General features: G+C 36.3%; 2 protein-coding genes across 3 annotated transcripts in view; one reads left to right on the top strand and one right to left on the bottom strand.

The window, feature by feature from the left end:
- The window catches only part of LOC113829614 (cilia- and flagella-associated protein 45), an 18255-nt gene extending 12557 nt beyond the window's left edge, over positions 1–5698 (top strand). Inside the window, exons 9-11 of the mRNA XM_070141176.1 lie at positions 1144–1359; positions 3848–4017; positions 4681–5698. Of these exons, the coding sequence (XP_069997277.1) occupies positions 1144–1359; positions 3848–4017; positions 4681–4783 (489 nt within the window). The 3' untranslated portion in view covers positions 4784–5698. The remainder of the gene's footprint in view (positions 1–1143; positions 1360–3847; positions 4018–4680) is intronic.
- Positions 5699–6991: 1293 nt separating this feature from the next.
- The window catches only part of PGAP3 (Per1-like protein PGAP3), a 7983-nt gene continuing 2474 nt past the window's right edge, over positions 6992–12500 (bottom strand). For both annotated transcript variants that reach the window (XM_027382806.2, XM_027382807.2), the window contains exons 2-8: positions 12390–12500; positions 11893–12044; positions 10836–10988; positions 10380–10504; positions 9520–9656; positions 8486–8687; positions 6992–8236 (exon numbers count right to left, since the gene is read on the bottom strand). The exon at positions 12390–12500 is cut by the window's right edge. In XM_027382806.2, the coding sequence (XP_027238607.1) occupies positions 8170–8236; positions 8486–8687; positions 9520–9656; positions 10380–10504; positions 10836–10988; positions 11893–12044; positions 12390–12500 (947 nt within the window). In that variant the 3' untranslated portion in view covers positions 6992–8169. The remainder of the gene's footprint in view (positions 8237–8485; positions 8688–9519; positions 9657–10379; positions 10505–10835; positions 10989–11892; positions 12045–12389) is intronic.

A 12500-nucleotide genomic window follows, 5' to 3' on the forward strand; every position in this document is an offset into this window, starting at 1 on the left:
GAATGAAATTGTGGGTGGTAACGCATAGTGAGTTTTGTGAATGAAGTTGTGATGTAGACGAATTTGGTTGAGTATTGCGAATGAAGTTGTGAGTGGATGCGTTATTTTTTATGAATGAAATGGCGGTTGGAAGCACACAGGGGGAGTGTGAATGAATGTTCAAGCAGAGACACTTTTTTGTGAATGAGGTTGTGGGTAGACGTACCGTTTTGTGAATGAGGTTGTGATTGGAGGGGTTTGGTGTATTTGTGAATAAAGTTAACAGGTGAATGCGTTTAGTGGGTGTTGTGAATGAGGTTGTTGGTGGAGGTGACTTTTTTGTGAATATAGTTGTGAGTAAACCCCCTTGGTGAGTTTGTGAAAGAGTAAACAAGCTTAGTGGCTAGTGAATGAGGTTGTAGGGGGAGGGGCTACTCTGGTGAGTATATGAATGAGATTGTGAGTGTTTCTTTTTATGAGGTGGTTGGTGGGCGTGTTGTGAGTGGAGAGGTAGATAAATGGGCGTGTGCTTAATTTGTCTGTGGATTTGTATGAGCTCAATATAGGATTTGTTCTTCGTGCAATTTTTCTTTTAATTTTCTCGTACTTTCTCCCCCTCATTACCTCCTTTCATTTTCTTCCTCATTCCTCTTATTCTTTCCTCCTCTTACGCTCTCTTTTCTTTCCTCCGTCTCATATTTGTTTCCATCATTCTCTCCTTCGTTGTCCTTGTCCTTCTCTCCCTCTCATGTTTTCTCCTATATTCTCTTTCTTTCTTTCTCTCTTTTTCTTCTTTCTTCTCTCTCCAATTTTCTCCCTCGTTATCCTGATTTTTTCGCCCTATTTTTTTCTCGTCTCTTTCGCTTTCTCATTTTCTTCCTTATCCTTCCCTCTCCTTTCCCACCTCCTCTCTCTCTCTCTCTCTCTCTCTCTCTCTCTCTCTCTCTCTCTCTCTCTCTCTCTCTCTCTCTCTCTCTCTCTCTCTCTCTCTCTTCCTACCTATCCCCCCTCCCTCACTCCCCCCCTCCCTCCTCTCCCCCACCCCCTACCCCACCCCCCTCACTCACCCCCCCCCACCCCCTACCCCACCCCCTCACTCACCCCCCTTCACCCACCCCCACACTCACCCCCCATCCCTCCCTCACTCACCCCCCCTTCCCGCAGATGGAACGCGAGTGGCGCCAGCGGGCCCTGGAGGCGGCGCGCACGAAGGCGGACCGCGACGCCCAGGTGAGCCAGGAGAGGCGCCAGCAGGTGGAGGAGCGCCAGAGGTCCCGGATGGAGGCGGCGCTGGCGCAGAAGAAGGAGCTGCTCAGGGTCACGGACCACTGGATGATCACGAGGGAGAGGGAGAGGAGGGAGATCGAGAAGGCGAGGAAGGTGGGTGTGTGTGGGGTTGAGAGGTGGGGGGAGGGGGAGAGGAGGGAGATCGAGAAGGCGAGGAAGGTGGGTGTGTGGGTGGGGTTGAGGGGTGGGGGGAGGGGAGGAAGGAGGGGGGTGGGGTGTGTGGGGAGGGGGAGGGTGGATGGGGAGGGCGAGGAAGGTGGGGGTGTGGGTGAGGTTGAGGTGGGGGGAGGGGGAGGGGAGGGGTTGTGTTTTTTTGTTGTTGATTTGTTGATTTTTTGTTGTTTGTTCTATTTTTGTTATTATGATTATTTTTTTATTATTATGATTGTTTTTTTTTTTTGTTATTATCATTATTTTTTGTTATTATTGTTTTTTATTATTATTGTTCTTGTTTTTATTAGTATTGCTGTTATTATTTTTATTGCTATTGTTGTTGGGGTAATTGTTATTATTTTTCATGATGCTGTTGTTGTTATTCCTGTTATATGACTGTGATTATCATTATCATTATTACTGTTATCATTTCCAAAGGTATAAATAAATATAGTGAGGGAACATTCACTCACTCACACACACACACACACACACACACACACACACACACACACACACACACACACACACACACACACACACACACACACACACACACACACACACACACACACACACACACACACACACACACAAACAAATAGACATTCCCATTGACAATATTTGAAAACATGACAACAAAAGCCTCGATCGCTTTAATATCGCTCACAAAAGGTCCTCTTACATAATGTAAATAGGAAGGACGGTTGTTAAGGACCAACAATAGGCTCTAACTACTCAACTATGCATAACTATTGTCGTTTCCTATGACTCAGCGATTGCCGACCCAGCCCCTCCCTCCCTCCTCCCTTCCCCCCTCCCCCCAATATGTATGCGATCAGCTGATTGGTTGATAAACATTATCCCCCTCATCCTCTCCACCCCCCTATGAAAGGTCTAAGCTGATTGGTCGAGGAATGTCTCTCCGCCTCCCACGTGACTAGGAGATCGTTTGCTGATTGGTTGAGATGTGGGAGCGATACCCACTGTTGCTCCACCCACTCAGTGACGACAATTTTGGGTAATGCATATGGTAATGCTATATATTCACACCCGTCAAATATACGTTAAAGATGTGAACAGCTGATCGATTAAAATTTAAATCTAACCCCCCCCCTCTCTAACTTCCTACTCAGTCAATTTCTCAGATAATTAGTTAATATCAGCTGATTGGTTACGAGACATCCCCCCCTAATTGGATAGTCTCAGTTTTATACCTTTGGCGACACTTTTTCGTGGTTAAGAACATCGCTCCTTATGCTTTGCTGTTTACCTTTTCGTGAATATTTTCCTACTGGATACTACTATGTTAAAACTAGAGAGAGAGAGAGAGAGAGAGAGAGAGAGAGAGAGAGAGAGAGAGAGAGAGAGAGAGAGAGAGAGAGAGAGAGAGAGAGAGAGAGAGAGAGAGAGAGAGAGAGAGAGAGAGAGAGAGAGAGAGAGAGAGAGAGAGAGAGAGAGAGAGAGAGAGAGAGAGAGGGGTAGAGGTAGAGGTAGATAGATAGATAGATAGATAGATAGATAGATAGTGTGTGAGTATGAGTGAGTGTGTGTGTGTGTGTGTGTCACTTTGAAGGGCTGATTCACCCTTAATAAAATCTCTTAAAAATGGTATTTCATAGAGGAAAGCTACAAAATACATTATGTTTCCTGAGGCCAAATCATTTAAAAAGTTAGGTTTCAGAATATTGTATCATTTCTTTGCGTTATTTCAATTAACTATTGTAACTGAAATTAATGATGTATCTTTTTATTTTATCTGTCACAAAAATAATAAGCGAAGAATTTCAATTAAATTATTTCAAGGAATACGCAAAAATGCTGCAGGCTGTTTGAAATTACTTTTGATATTAACTTCAAAGTATAGACATTACGTTTTATCAAAATATGATACTTCGTTAAAAGGTATACGAGCCCAATACTTGATTAACAACAAATAATAATAGTAATATGAAAATTCCTTACCCACCTCAGATATAAAGGTAATGTCCCAAATTTTCCCATAGTTCCTAACAGTGTATTTACCCCCCCCCCCCTTCTCTCTAAGATCCCATCCATGGCAAGATAGGAGCAAAAGGAAGTGGCTTTAGTGCAGGTGAATGACAAGGATCTTGAATTGTGTTTTTTTTTTTCTGAAAGTAGATGTAGGACCCCAAAGAGACGCCCCCCCCCCCATCTCCCGTCTCCCCGGGTGCTGAGGACGGAGAGGTCGGTCAGTCGTCTCTCTCCATCTCCTCTTCTGAAGATAGGTTCTCTTATGCTGCGATTTCCTACAAGAACGGGTGCTTTATTTCCCTTGTAATATCAAAAGTGAAAGCAAAGGACACCTGAATCTGCTGAAGGAGGAAGGCAGCTGCAGGGGACAGGAGTGTGAAGGCATACCATCCAGCCTTGCTAAGTATTATTTACACAAGACCTTCTCTGACAGGACAAGGAAGACTACGAGTCAAGAATCCGAGACCAGATCAAGTACCAGGAGGCGGTGCGAGCGAAGGAGGCCGACCAGCTGAAGAGGGAGAAGGAGGAAGAGGCTTTGAGAATTAAGCAGAAAGAAGCGGCCCTTGTTAGACTGAAGTTGGACACCATGCAGGAACTCAGGTAGTACAGTGTTCATTGTGACAGATGTACAAGAATAACGTAAGTTGGACACCGTGAGGGAATTCAGGTAGTATAGGCTGTACAGTGCACATTACGTGAGATGTAGAAGAAAAAGTGTAATTGAGAATAGGTAACTGTAAGTTGGACACCATGCGGGAACTCAGGTAGTACAGTGCACATTACATTAGATGTAGAAGAAACATGTATGAATGAGACTGGATATCTTTAACAGTGAGATGTATTGTACCGGTATTCCTGACGGAGATATGATGGAAACTAGTCAAATACATCTCTGGCATTGTGAAGATAGTCATTGTAATTCATATTTTTTTTATGTAACTCAGGTAGTGTAATTGTTTTCTTTTTTGAGGGGTTATCATGTGAGGATAAACTTTTGGGTACTTTTTACAGTCTATACAAATATCATTATACAGCCAGAAGCAAGATGATAGTAGTGTTTGTTGACAATTGCTGCATAATGAAAGTTGTTATTTTGATGTGATATTGTTATATTATATGATAACATTCAGGTTAATCGTATTTTTGTCGTAGCTTTCACTTCCATTTGAAATTCTGATAAAGGTAGTTGTAAAATTTCTTACAAACAATTGAAGTACAGTGTTTTTTCCATAATGTTATTCACACTGTCAAATTATCTTCCAGGAGTATGGCTCTTCCGGAGCAGCTTATCCAAGACCTTGAGAAGAAACTACACATCTCCAAGATTGATCGACAGACTAGAAATAACAAAAATAGGACCAAGTAAAAATAACATTTCTGTCCCTGGTTAATTAATTACTGAAAGAAAGTAGTAGTGTTCATATGAGATATACTTTGAATCTTTAGGTCAACCACTTTATTTCTGCAAGTTGAATAGAAAAATTATCATGAATATTAGGTCAGAAACAAAAAAAAGATTAGCATTCAACATACGATCACTCTAATAGGCTTTTGCATAAAGAAATTAAGCTGGCAAAAATGTAGTTACACAGCCAAAATTAAATTATTACTCATTTGATATGGACACAATACTCTTTATTTAATATGAATGCTTAAAAGTGAATTCCAAATGTTTAAATAAGACATGCTAATGTACTTCCATCACTAATTTTTGTCATCACTGCCACAGCTCAGTTCAGTGTTTGTGTCCAATTAAATCTGACTTCTGAACTACTTAACAGTGTTCTTTTGTTATCAATGGTGCTCATAGACTAAGAATTATGCAATTTAATGTTATGTACCCAATCTCCGTCGCCAAATGTGTTCCTGAGTATGACTCTATCTTAAATGATAAAAACTCATACTTGTGCATCAAAGTTCTTGCCGTTACACTTACACAGTCTACTTTTTAAAAGCCAAAAAAGTAAGATTATTGATGTAAAAGTAGTGCTGATTCCACTGCCTTGTTAACCATAATCTCCTACAGTTGTAACATAATTTAACATAATTTAAAGACAATTGTTTCTCTAACCCCATCGTATTGTATTTGTATATTATTTAAAGTTTGAAAAATATATTTCCTCTGCTGTTGAGGACCTACAAATGACATTGTATGAGGTGCTTTGTTTAAATCTGGCCACCTTGGATAAGTGAACTAATAAAATTGTGATACTGTAGATGCAGCTGTATGAGACCGTTTGTTAGTCTTTGCCTTAATAAAACATGACCAAAAAGTAAATATATAGAAATCTTACAATACATGCCATTTATTTCTAGTTGCATTATTTCATAAAGTAACTTCAGAATCTTAATCACTTGTTTTGGCTAAGTGAAAAAATGTACATTTATTGATTATTTATGATTTAGCATTGTTCAAAATCTGCATTTAATTTCACTATTTGTCATTTTAATAATTAAAAATGTAAATAAATTTGACCAAGTATAAATTAATATAAATTCAACACAGTCATTTTTCTATTACTGTATTCATACACTGAAAACAGATTACTTTTACTACAGTCAGAAGGAAATGATTTATAATATAAGTAATAGCCTTAAAATTTTGAAAAATGCATAATTGTAATGAATGAAATCATATGCATTTCAGGCCAGTCTATTTCAGTATTGTAAGCTCAGAGCTGACTACAAAAACCATAATGAAATTACAAAAAATATATATACATAACACAACCAACTATGGCTTATTGCTCAAAAGTGAGTTACCAAATAGAAAACTATTGAACAAAAAGCATTAAAATGCTACTTACTTTAATTTTGCACAAAATTCCAGAATTCCCACACAAAAAGACCAGCAATAGAGATATTCATGCCATACAAGTGTTACCGAACCAATTACCATTTTGTACAGTGTTATCTGAAGTGGTTTATCTTGAAGCTGGACAAAGAATCAGCCATTGCAAGTTATATTTAACCCCATCATGGTGAGACTCGATTTTTTTGTGATGTAACATTATTCAACAGTCAAGACTTGGTTAGGCCTAAGCTATGTACAGCCAGGCCCCCCTGTTGCAAGTCATGATGCATATATACATCATAGGCCATTAAGCCGTGACAGCTATTGATGTACCCGTCACTGAAGGGTTAAAATAGGCCTACTAGACTAACAGGCAAGTATTGGTCTTCATAGTTATACTTTCTAGCTGTCCAACTCATTATCACCTGTACATAAAAGGTTTAAGAACAATATACGTTATGAGTATACTTTCTTACTGTCTTTTTTTTAGCTTTCATCTCTTTATGGTGGCTCAGTTTAAAAAGATTAATCATTACAAGACAGTAGACAATCATCAATTAAGAATAACTGGGAACAGGGGTATAAGATAGCAAAAGTTCTTTTACCAATATTCATTTTCTTTTGTTTATAATAATCTTTTATTTCCTAATTTTTCTGTGAAGTAGGCATGCATTAAACAGCATTTTAGAATCTAACTTCTAAATTTATCTATCCTTCAGGAGCAAAAAAAAATTCTTATAACATCATTTTTCAACTTCATAAGGAACAATCAAATACAACTTGAACTGCATAAATTGCTTTTATTCTTAAAGGCTTAACAAACTTATGCAAAATACAATACAACATCTCTGTAATATATCCATGTCATACAACCCAAACAATACAACAAATAATAGGAAAATGACAACACAAAGGAAATGTTTCTACTGGCTAGCAGTAATACAACATCTATCATTTGTACATATAAGTATGGGATATAATGTTTGGGGTTACCCATATCACATTAACAAAATCATAAACAGATTATAACAAACATAAACTTGTAACATATCAAGCAAACATTTACAAGGGAAGGTACAACATGACATCTACAATATATTCTATGTAAAAGACAACATTTTAATATACTTTCAACATTCATGATTATCATACACTGTGTATATACACTCTAGCAAGTGGAAATCTGTGATGAATATACTATTAGATACTTATCTAGCTTATGTAAATATTATCCATTAACAAAGACTTTTCCTTTAAGGTAAAACTGCTTATCCAAGGTATTCATAAACCAGTGCATAAAATCTCTATATAATTCATCAATCTGCCTATAAATACTGCTGAATTGTGATTGGAAATCTGGTGATACTTGAAAATACTGCTTTGGTTAAATCAGGTTTTCTATTATGTTTTCTTACACCTACCCAATTCACCATGAAAAGTTAAAGAAAACATTATCTAAAGCCGTATGTTTTCTTCTCGAATGTACACACATATACATATACAATTATACATATACAGTTATACACATACAGTTATACATACATACAGCTATACATACATACAGATATACACACATATATTCACTTATATCAACTAATAAACTCTTTTTAGATACGTCTATAACAAAAAAACAAAACAATAACATAACAATCAATTTTCATATAATTTCTTCTTGAGGTCTATCTTTGCTTATGTAAGTACAGTTTTTGAAGTCATTAAGTAGAAAATTCACAACAAAAATACCCATGGAATTCGTTTTTGAACACGTTTGTCATAGCATCACAAAATACTGGAAAAGAACTACAATACCCTACATACTGACAGGAAATGTAGACACAAAAAATTTGATAAAAGTACAAATCTTCTGAAAAACTAAAATTCTGGACATTATCAACATTTCAAGTCATTCAATTCTCCTAGTAAATTGTTATAACAACACACTTAGCTATAACTGAATATTAAATTTGCTTTCTATAGTCAAATGCTTTCCCTCTCAGGAGATAATTGCAGTCCCCTTCCAAGAATCTGAAAGAGGGAGAAAAAAACATCCAATGATTTATCTTTTTTTATAGTTTTGCAACAATAACTTGTCTGAAGGTCTGTTGCACTGAACACAAAATAATTTAATCAATATATTAGTCTCTTCCTCTTGACGTCTAATAATATGTTCCCACCAAAATTCAATAATCTAAACCAACTTCTCTTCCAATCTTAAATAGATTCTCTAAGCTCATTCATACCACCCCATACCAGGAAAAACTCTAAATCACTTACTTGTACCACATGAATGGGAGGGGTGCTGTTGCCAAGTGCCAGAGTGCATGCGCATCGACAGCCCAGAAGAAAGGAGGGAAATCTCCGAGCTCGAGCAGCATCGAGGCCACAGCACCAATAACAGTTAGTATGCACCATCTGACGTGAGGCCTGTTGGAACGAGGAACACCCCAAGCTATCCATCCGCATCCGTTCAAGATACCTGTGAGGGATGTCCAAGATCTAATTAATTAATTATAAGTGTTGGTAAATCTGACTATTACCAACTCACAAAAAATCCATAATTAACACCACTGAGATCAGAAGCAACATGAAAGTAAGTTATAAATAAACCCTTCTTATATTAATGTATACATTGCTGCATTTCTATTAGCAATAAGAGATATACATCAATAATGAAAAATATGATGTAGACCTTTCTTCTCTGCTTCAAAATATATTCTTAGAGAACAACTAAATAAAGTTAAATATATGTATATCAAGATTCAAGGTACAACTTGTATAGCAGGACTCACAGTACAGCTAAATGATAAAAATATAATCCTGAAAATATGGAAAACTAAACTCATGATTACAACATAACTACTACAACAAAATCCCCCTGAATATGAAGATTAAGTATCAGAGTAGCAGATTTTTTTTTAATGACAACAAAAATTATATTGAAACTTACTACTTACTTTGTCTTCAAAACCAAGGACTTGCTTTTCTCATATTTACTAATAGTATGTCTTTAAAATCATTGACTACCTTTTCTGATTTTCCTAAAAGCAAAATACTTAATGAAAAAAACACAGATAAAGTATTTGAGGATCAGGAACAAGGTGCAAGGATTAAAATTGTATTTGCATTTACCATTTGTATGAATCTCCAGCATCCTGCATCCTATTTAAAGTTAAAAAATCACTCACACCCTTTCCTTTTCTATATATAAAAGAAACTAAACCAACAAACTACACCAAATCAGACAGTCAATTCATGAACCTTCATCCAGCTTCTAAACACACTAAATAAATACCATGACACCCACTCACCTACAAGAATATTGACCTTCATGTTGTACCCGTAGTCAAATCTCCCTCGAGTGAGGTACCAAACATGGTAAGTAAAGAACAGTATGCAAACTAGACCTAGTATTTCCTTCCTCTTCCAGTGGTGTGGTCCCGATAGTCTGTAAAAAAATCATCATCAACTAACCAATTTTTTTTTTTCCTACAGCGTATGTTCGTACAATTTAAAGTTACGATTATGTGAAGAAACTGGTAAAAGGATGGAGATCTTACTGTAGATATTAAATTGCTTATAAAAAATCATATTCCTAAGTCAAATGAGCAGCTGATTTTTTCTTTATTCACATATTAAAATGTTTATCATACTCAAATATTCATGTAAAAATGCTACTATTCTCTTACAACGTTTATAAGAGATCCTGAGAGTAGACTGATTTACAAGTGAAAACTCTCTATAAAAATTAAAATCAAATCTCAGTATTATTCATAAAAGCACAAGACAAAAATACTAAACCATTTCAGCACGAGAAAAGCACAAGGAAACACAGGATTACCTTAGAGTCCTTTTCACTTCATGGCTTCTTAAGGGTATGTCAATAGGTTTTGAAAGGAAGAAACAAAAAGTGAAAAGATCTTCAGCATAATCACAGGTTTTCCAGCTCTTCCCTTTGTTGTTTTGCTTACACACTACACCTAATATTTACCAAAAATCTTCTAATGATAAAAGTTCTCAACAATGAATGACTGGCCTACTGCAGTAAGAGCGAATAAATAGTTTCTATCAAAACACACAATATGCAGAAGTGATTTTCCCTATACAGTCACAGTCAATAAAATGAATATATCTAACTACACTTAAAACATGCCTTTTACTGATTCCATACCTCACAAGGAGACCGAATAGAGAAAAGAGAACCATAGAAAAGGCCGAGAAGTAATCCATTCGCTCTGTCCACGGAGTATCCCGAGCATGGAACACAACCGACCACAGCCAGGCATTTATGCAAATCTGGAATGTATGAAAACAATGATGTGATATCTAGTGAAAATTTACAGTACTTTTTCCCACTTCTATCTAGGTAACAATATATATATTTCACTGTTTCTAACAATTACACACTGAATTCCCCTTTCATCCTATCTGTACAGATTTCACATTCCTAAGCATTTTTATTTTCTTTCTTTTTTTTCTATCTTTTAACAGGTAAGCATCTATGACATTACAGCAGTATTATCATTTCCTTCAAACAGAAGTAAACCAACGGTACTTCATCTATCTTACGTCATAACCTTCTTTATTTTAAACGAAAAACAAAATGCTTTGACAAAGACATACTCACCAAAGCATGGACATGCCAAAACTTATACAGTGGAGCGATAGAGGGCACAGCTTGGCGGAATTTATGAAGACTGATAATATGCGCAAAGAGATTAAAGATGGAGAATAGCACAGCAGCCGGTTCTTGCATGCCCCATACTCGCACAAATGGCCACTGCAATTTACAAGCGGTTTAGATTATAACGAATTAGGAGTTCTTTAATTTTTTTTTTTTTTTTTTTCACAACTCATATGCATCACATCAAAGTCAGTGTAGAGTAATGCACATGACAAAGTACAAAGAAAGCCTTAATCATTTAATCAACCTATCAACACAGGTGCGCATGTACTCAATAGACTGTCCACTGCGGATTTGTTTTATCCTTTTGATCACGCGCGCATAGCTCTAGAAACTCTTTGACACCCAGGAGTCAATTACTATACCTGCCTGATCTTACCCATTTACTTTCAAGTTTTTGTAGAGGTTTTAATTTCCATTACTATTATTTTTTGTTTATAGTGCTACAGTAATAACTAGGACGTTAATAATAATGACATTAATAACCATAATAATTGTGATACATAGAAAAAAAAAAACTAGCAAAAGGTTGACCTAGTTAGTAAGGACACCTCGAAGACTAAGCACTCCTGGAGCTATCCATGTAAAAAAATATACAAAATAATAATAATAATAATAATAATAATAATGATGACGATAATGATAATGATACCGATAATGGTAATAATGATAATAATAATACAAATAATAATAACAATAATAATAATGATAATAATGATGATCTCATAACAATAATGATAATAATAATATTATTATTAAGTAGATGAATAAATAAAACAAAACCCCAGAGGCCCATGCACAGACCTAGCTTCACAGGTCAATTCGACAGTCTGATTCCATGATAAACAAAGTGAACATCTTTTATCAATTATTTGCAAGTTTTATACTCTGAATATTATAATTCCTTTTTTATGTCTTTTACTTGTATTACATCAGCAGCAAAAACCTCAGTGCTAAGGCATTTAAAAAGCCCAGCACCGAAATTAGCAAGCACCCTTACCTTGCCGAAGAACTGAGGGATCTCTAGCCCCTTGCTTACAAATATCTCCGTAGTGTGCCACATGCAGTTGTACTTGCACTCGTCATCGCACGTCCACTGCAGGACTCTTTCACTCAGGCTTTGTGTGGACTCGTAATGTGCCCGCCCTCGACCTGTTCAGAAAGCAAATTCAATGTAAATGGTATAGATACTAAGTATAATAAGAACAGCTTACAAATAAGATAAACATAACTGCTGATAATTTATCTTTAGTTCTTGTGTCATGTCATCAAGCAAAACCAATCACTACATCATCTATTTAAAGCAGAATAACTACAATACATAATATATCATTGCCTTGATCATGCAATTATATCTTAACGAAAAACACATTAGTATAACCATATCAACTCTGTTAGAAACTACAATCCTATGAGAAAATCTTACAAAACCTACTCAAATACGTAAGGACTTTATTAACAACATATCCCCTACCAATCACTCGTTTCCGAACTTACTTGAAGAGCACGTATTGAAATGGCAAACATGGTAACAACCAGTGTATTCATTGGAAGTGTCTCCTCTCGATGCTTCACACACACTGTATATCATTAAGGATTGAAGGATCA

The sequence above is a fragment of the Penaeus vannamei genome, chromosome 27, assembly GCF_042767895.1.
Source record: "Penaeus vannamei isolate JL-2024 chromosome 27, ASM4276789v1, whole genome shotgun sequence".
In the NCBI taxonomy this organism is placed as follows: Eukaryota; Metazoa; Arthropoda; class Malacostraca; order Decapoda; family Penaeidae; genus Penaeus; species Penaeus vannamei.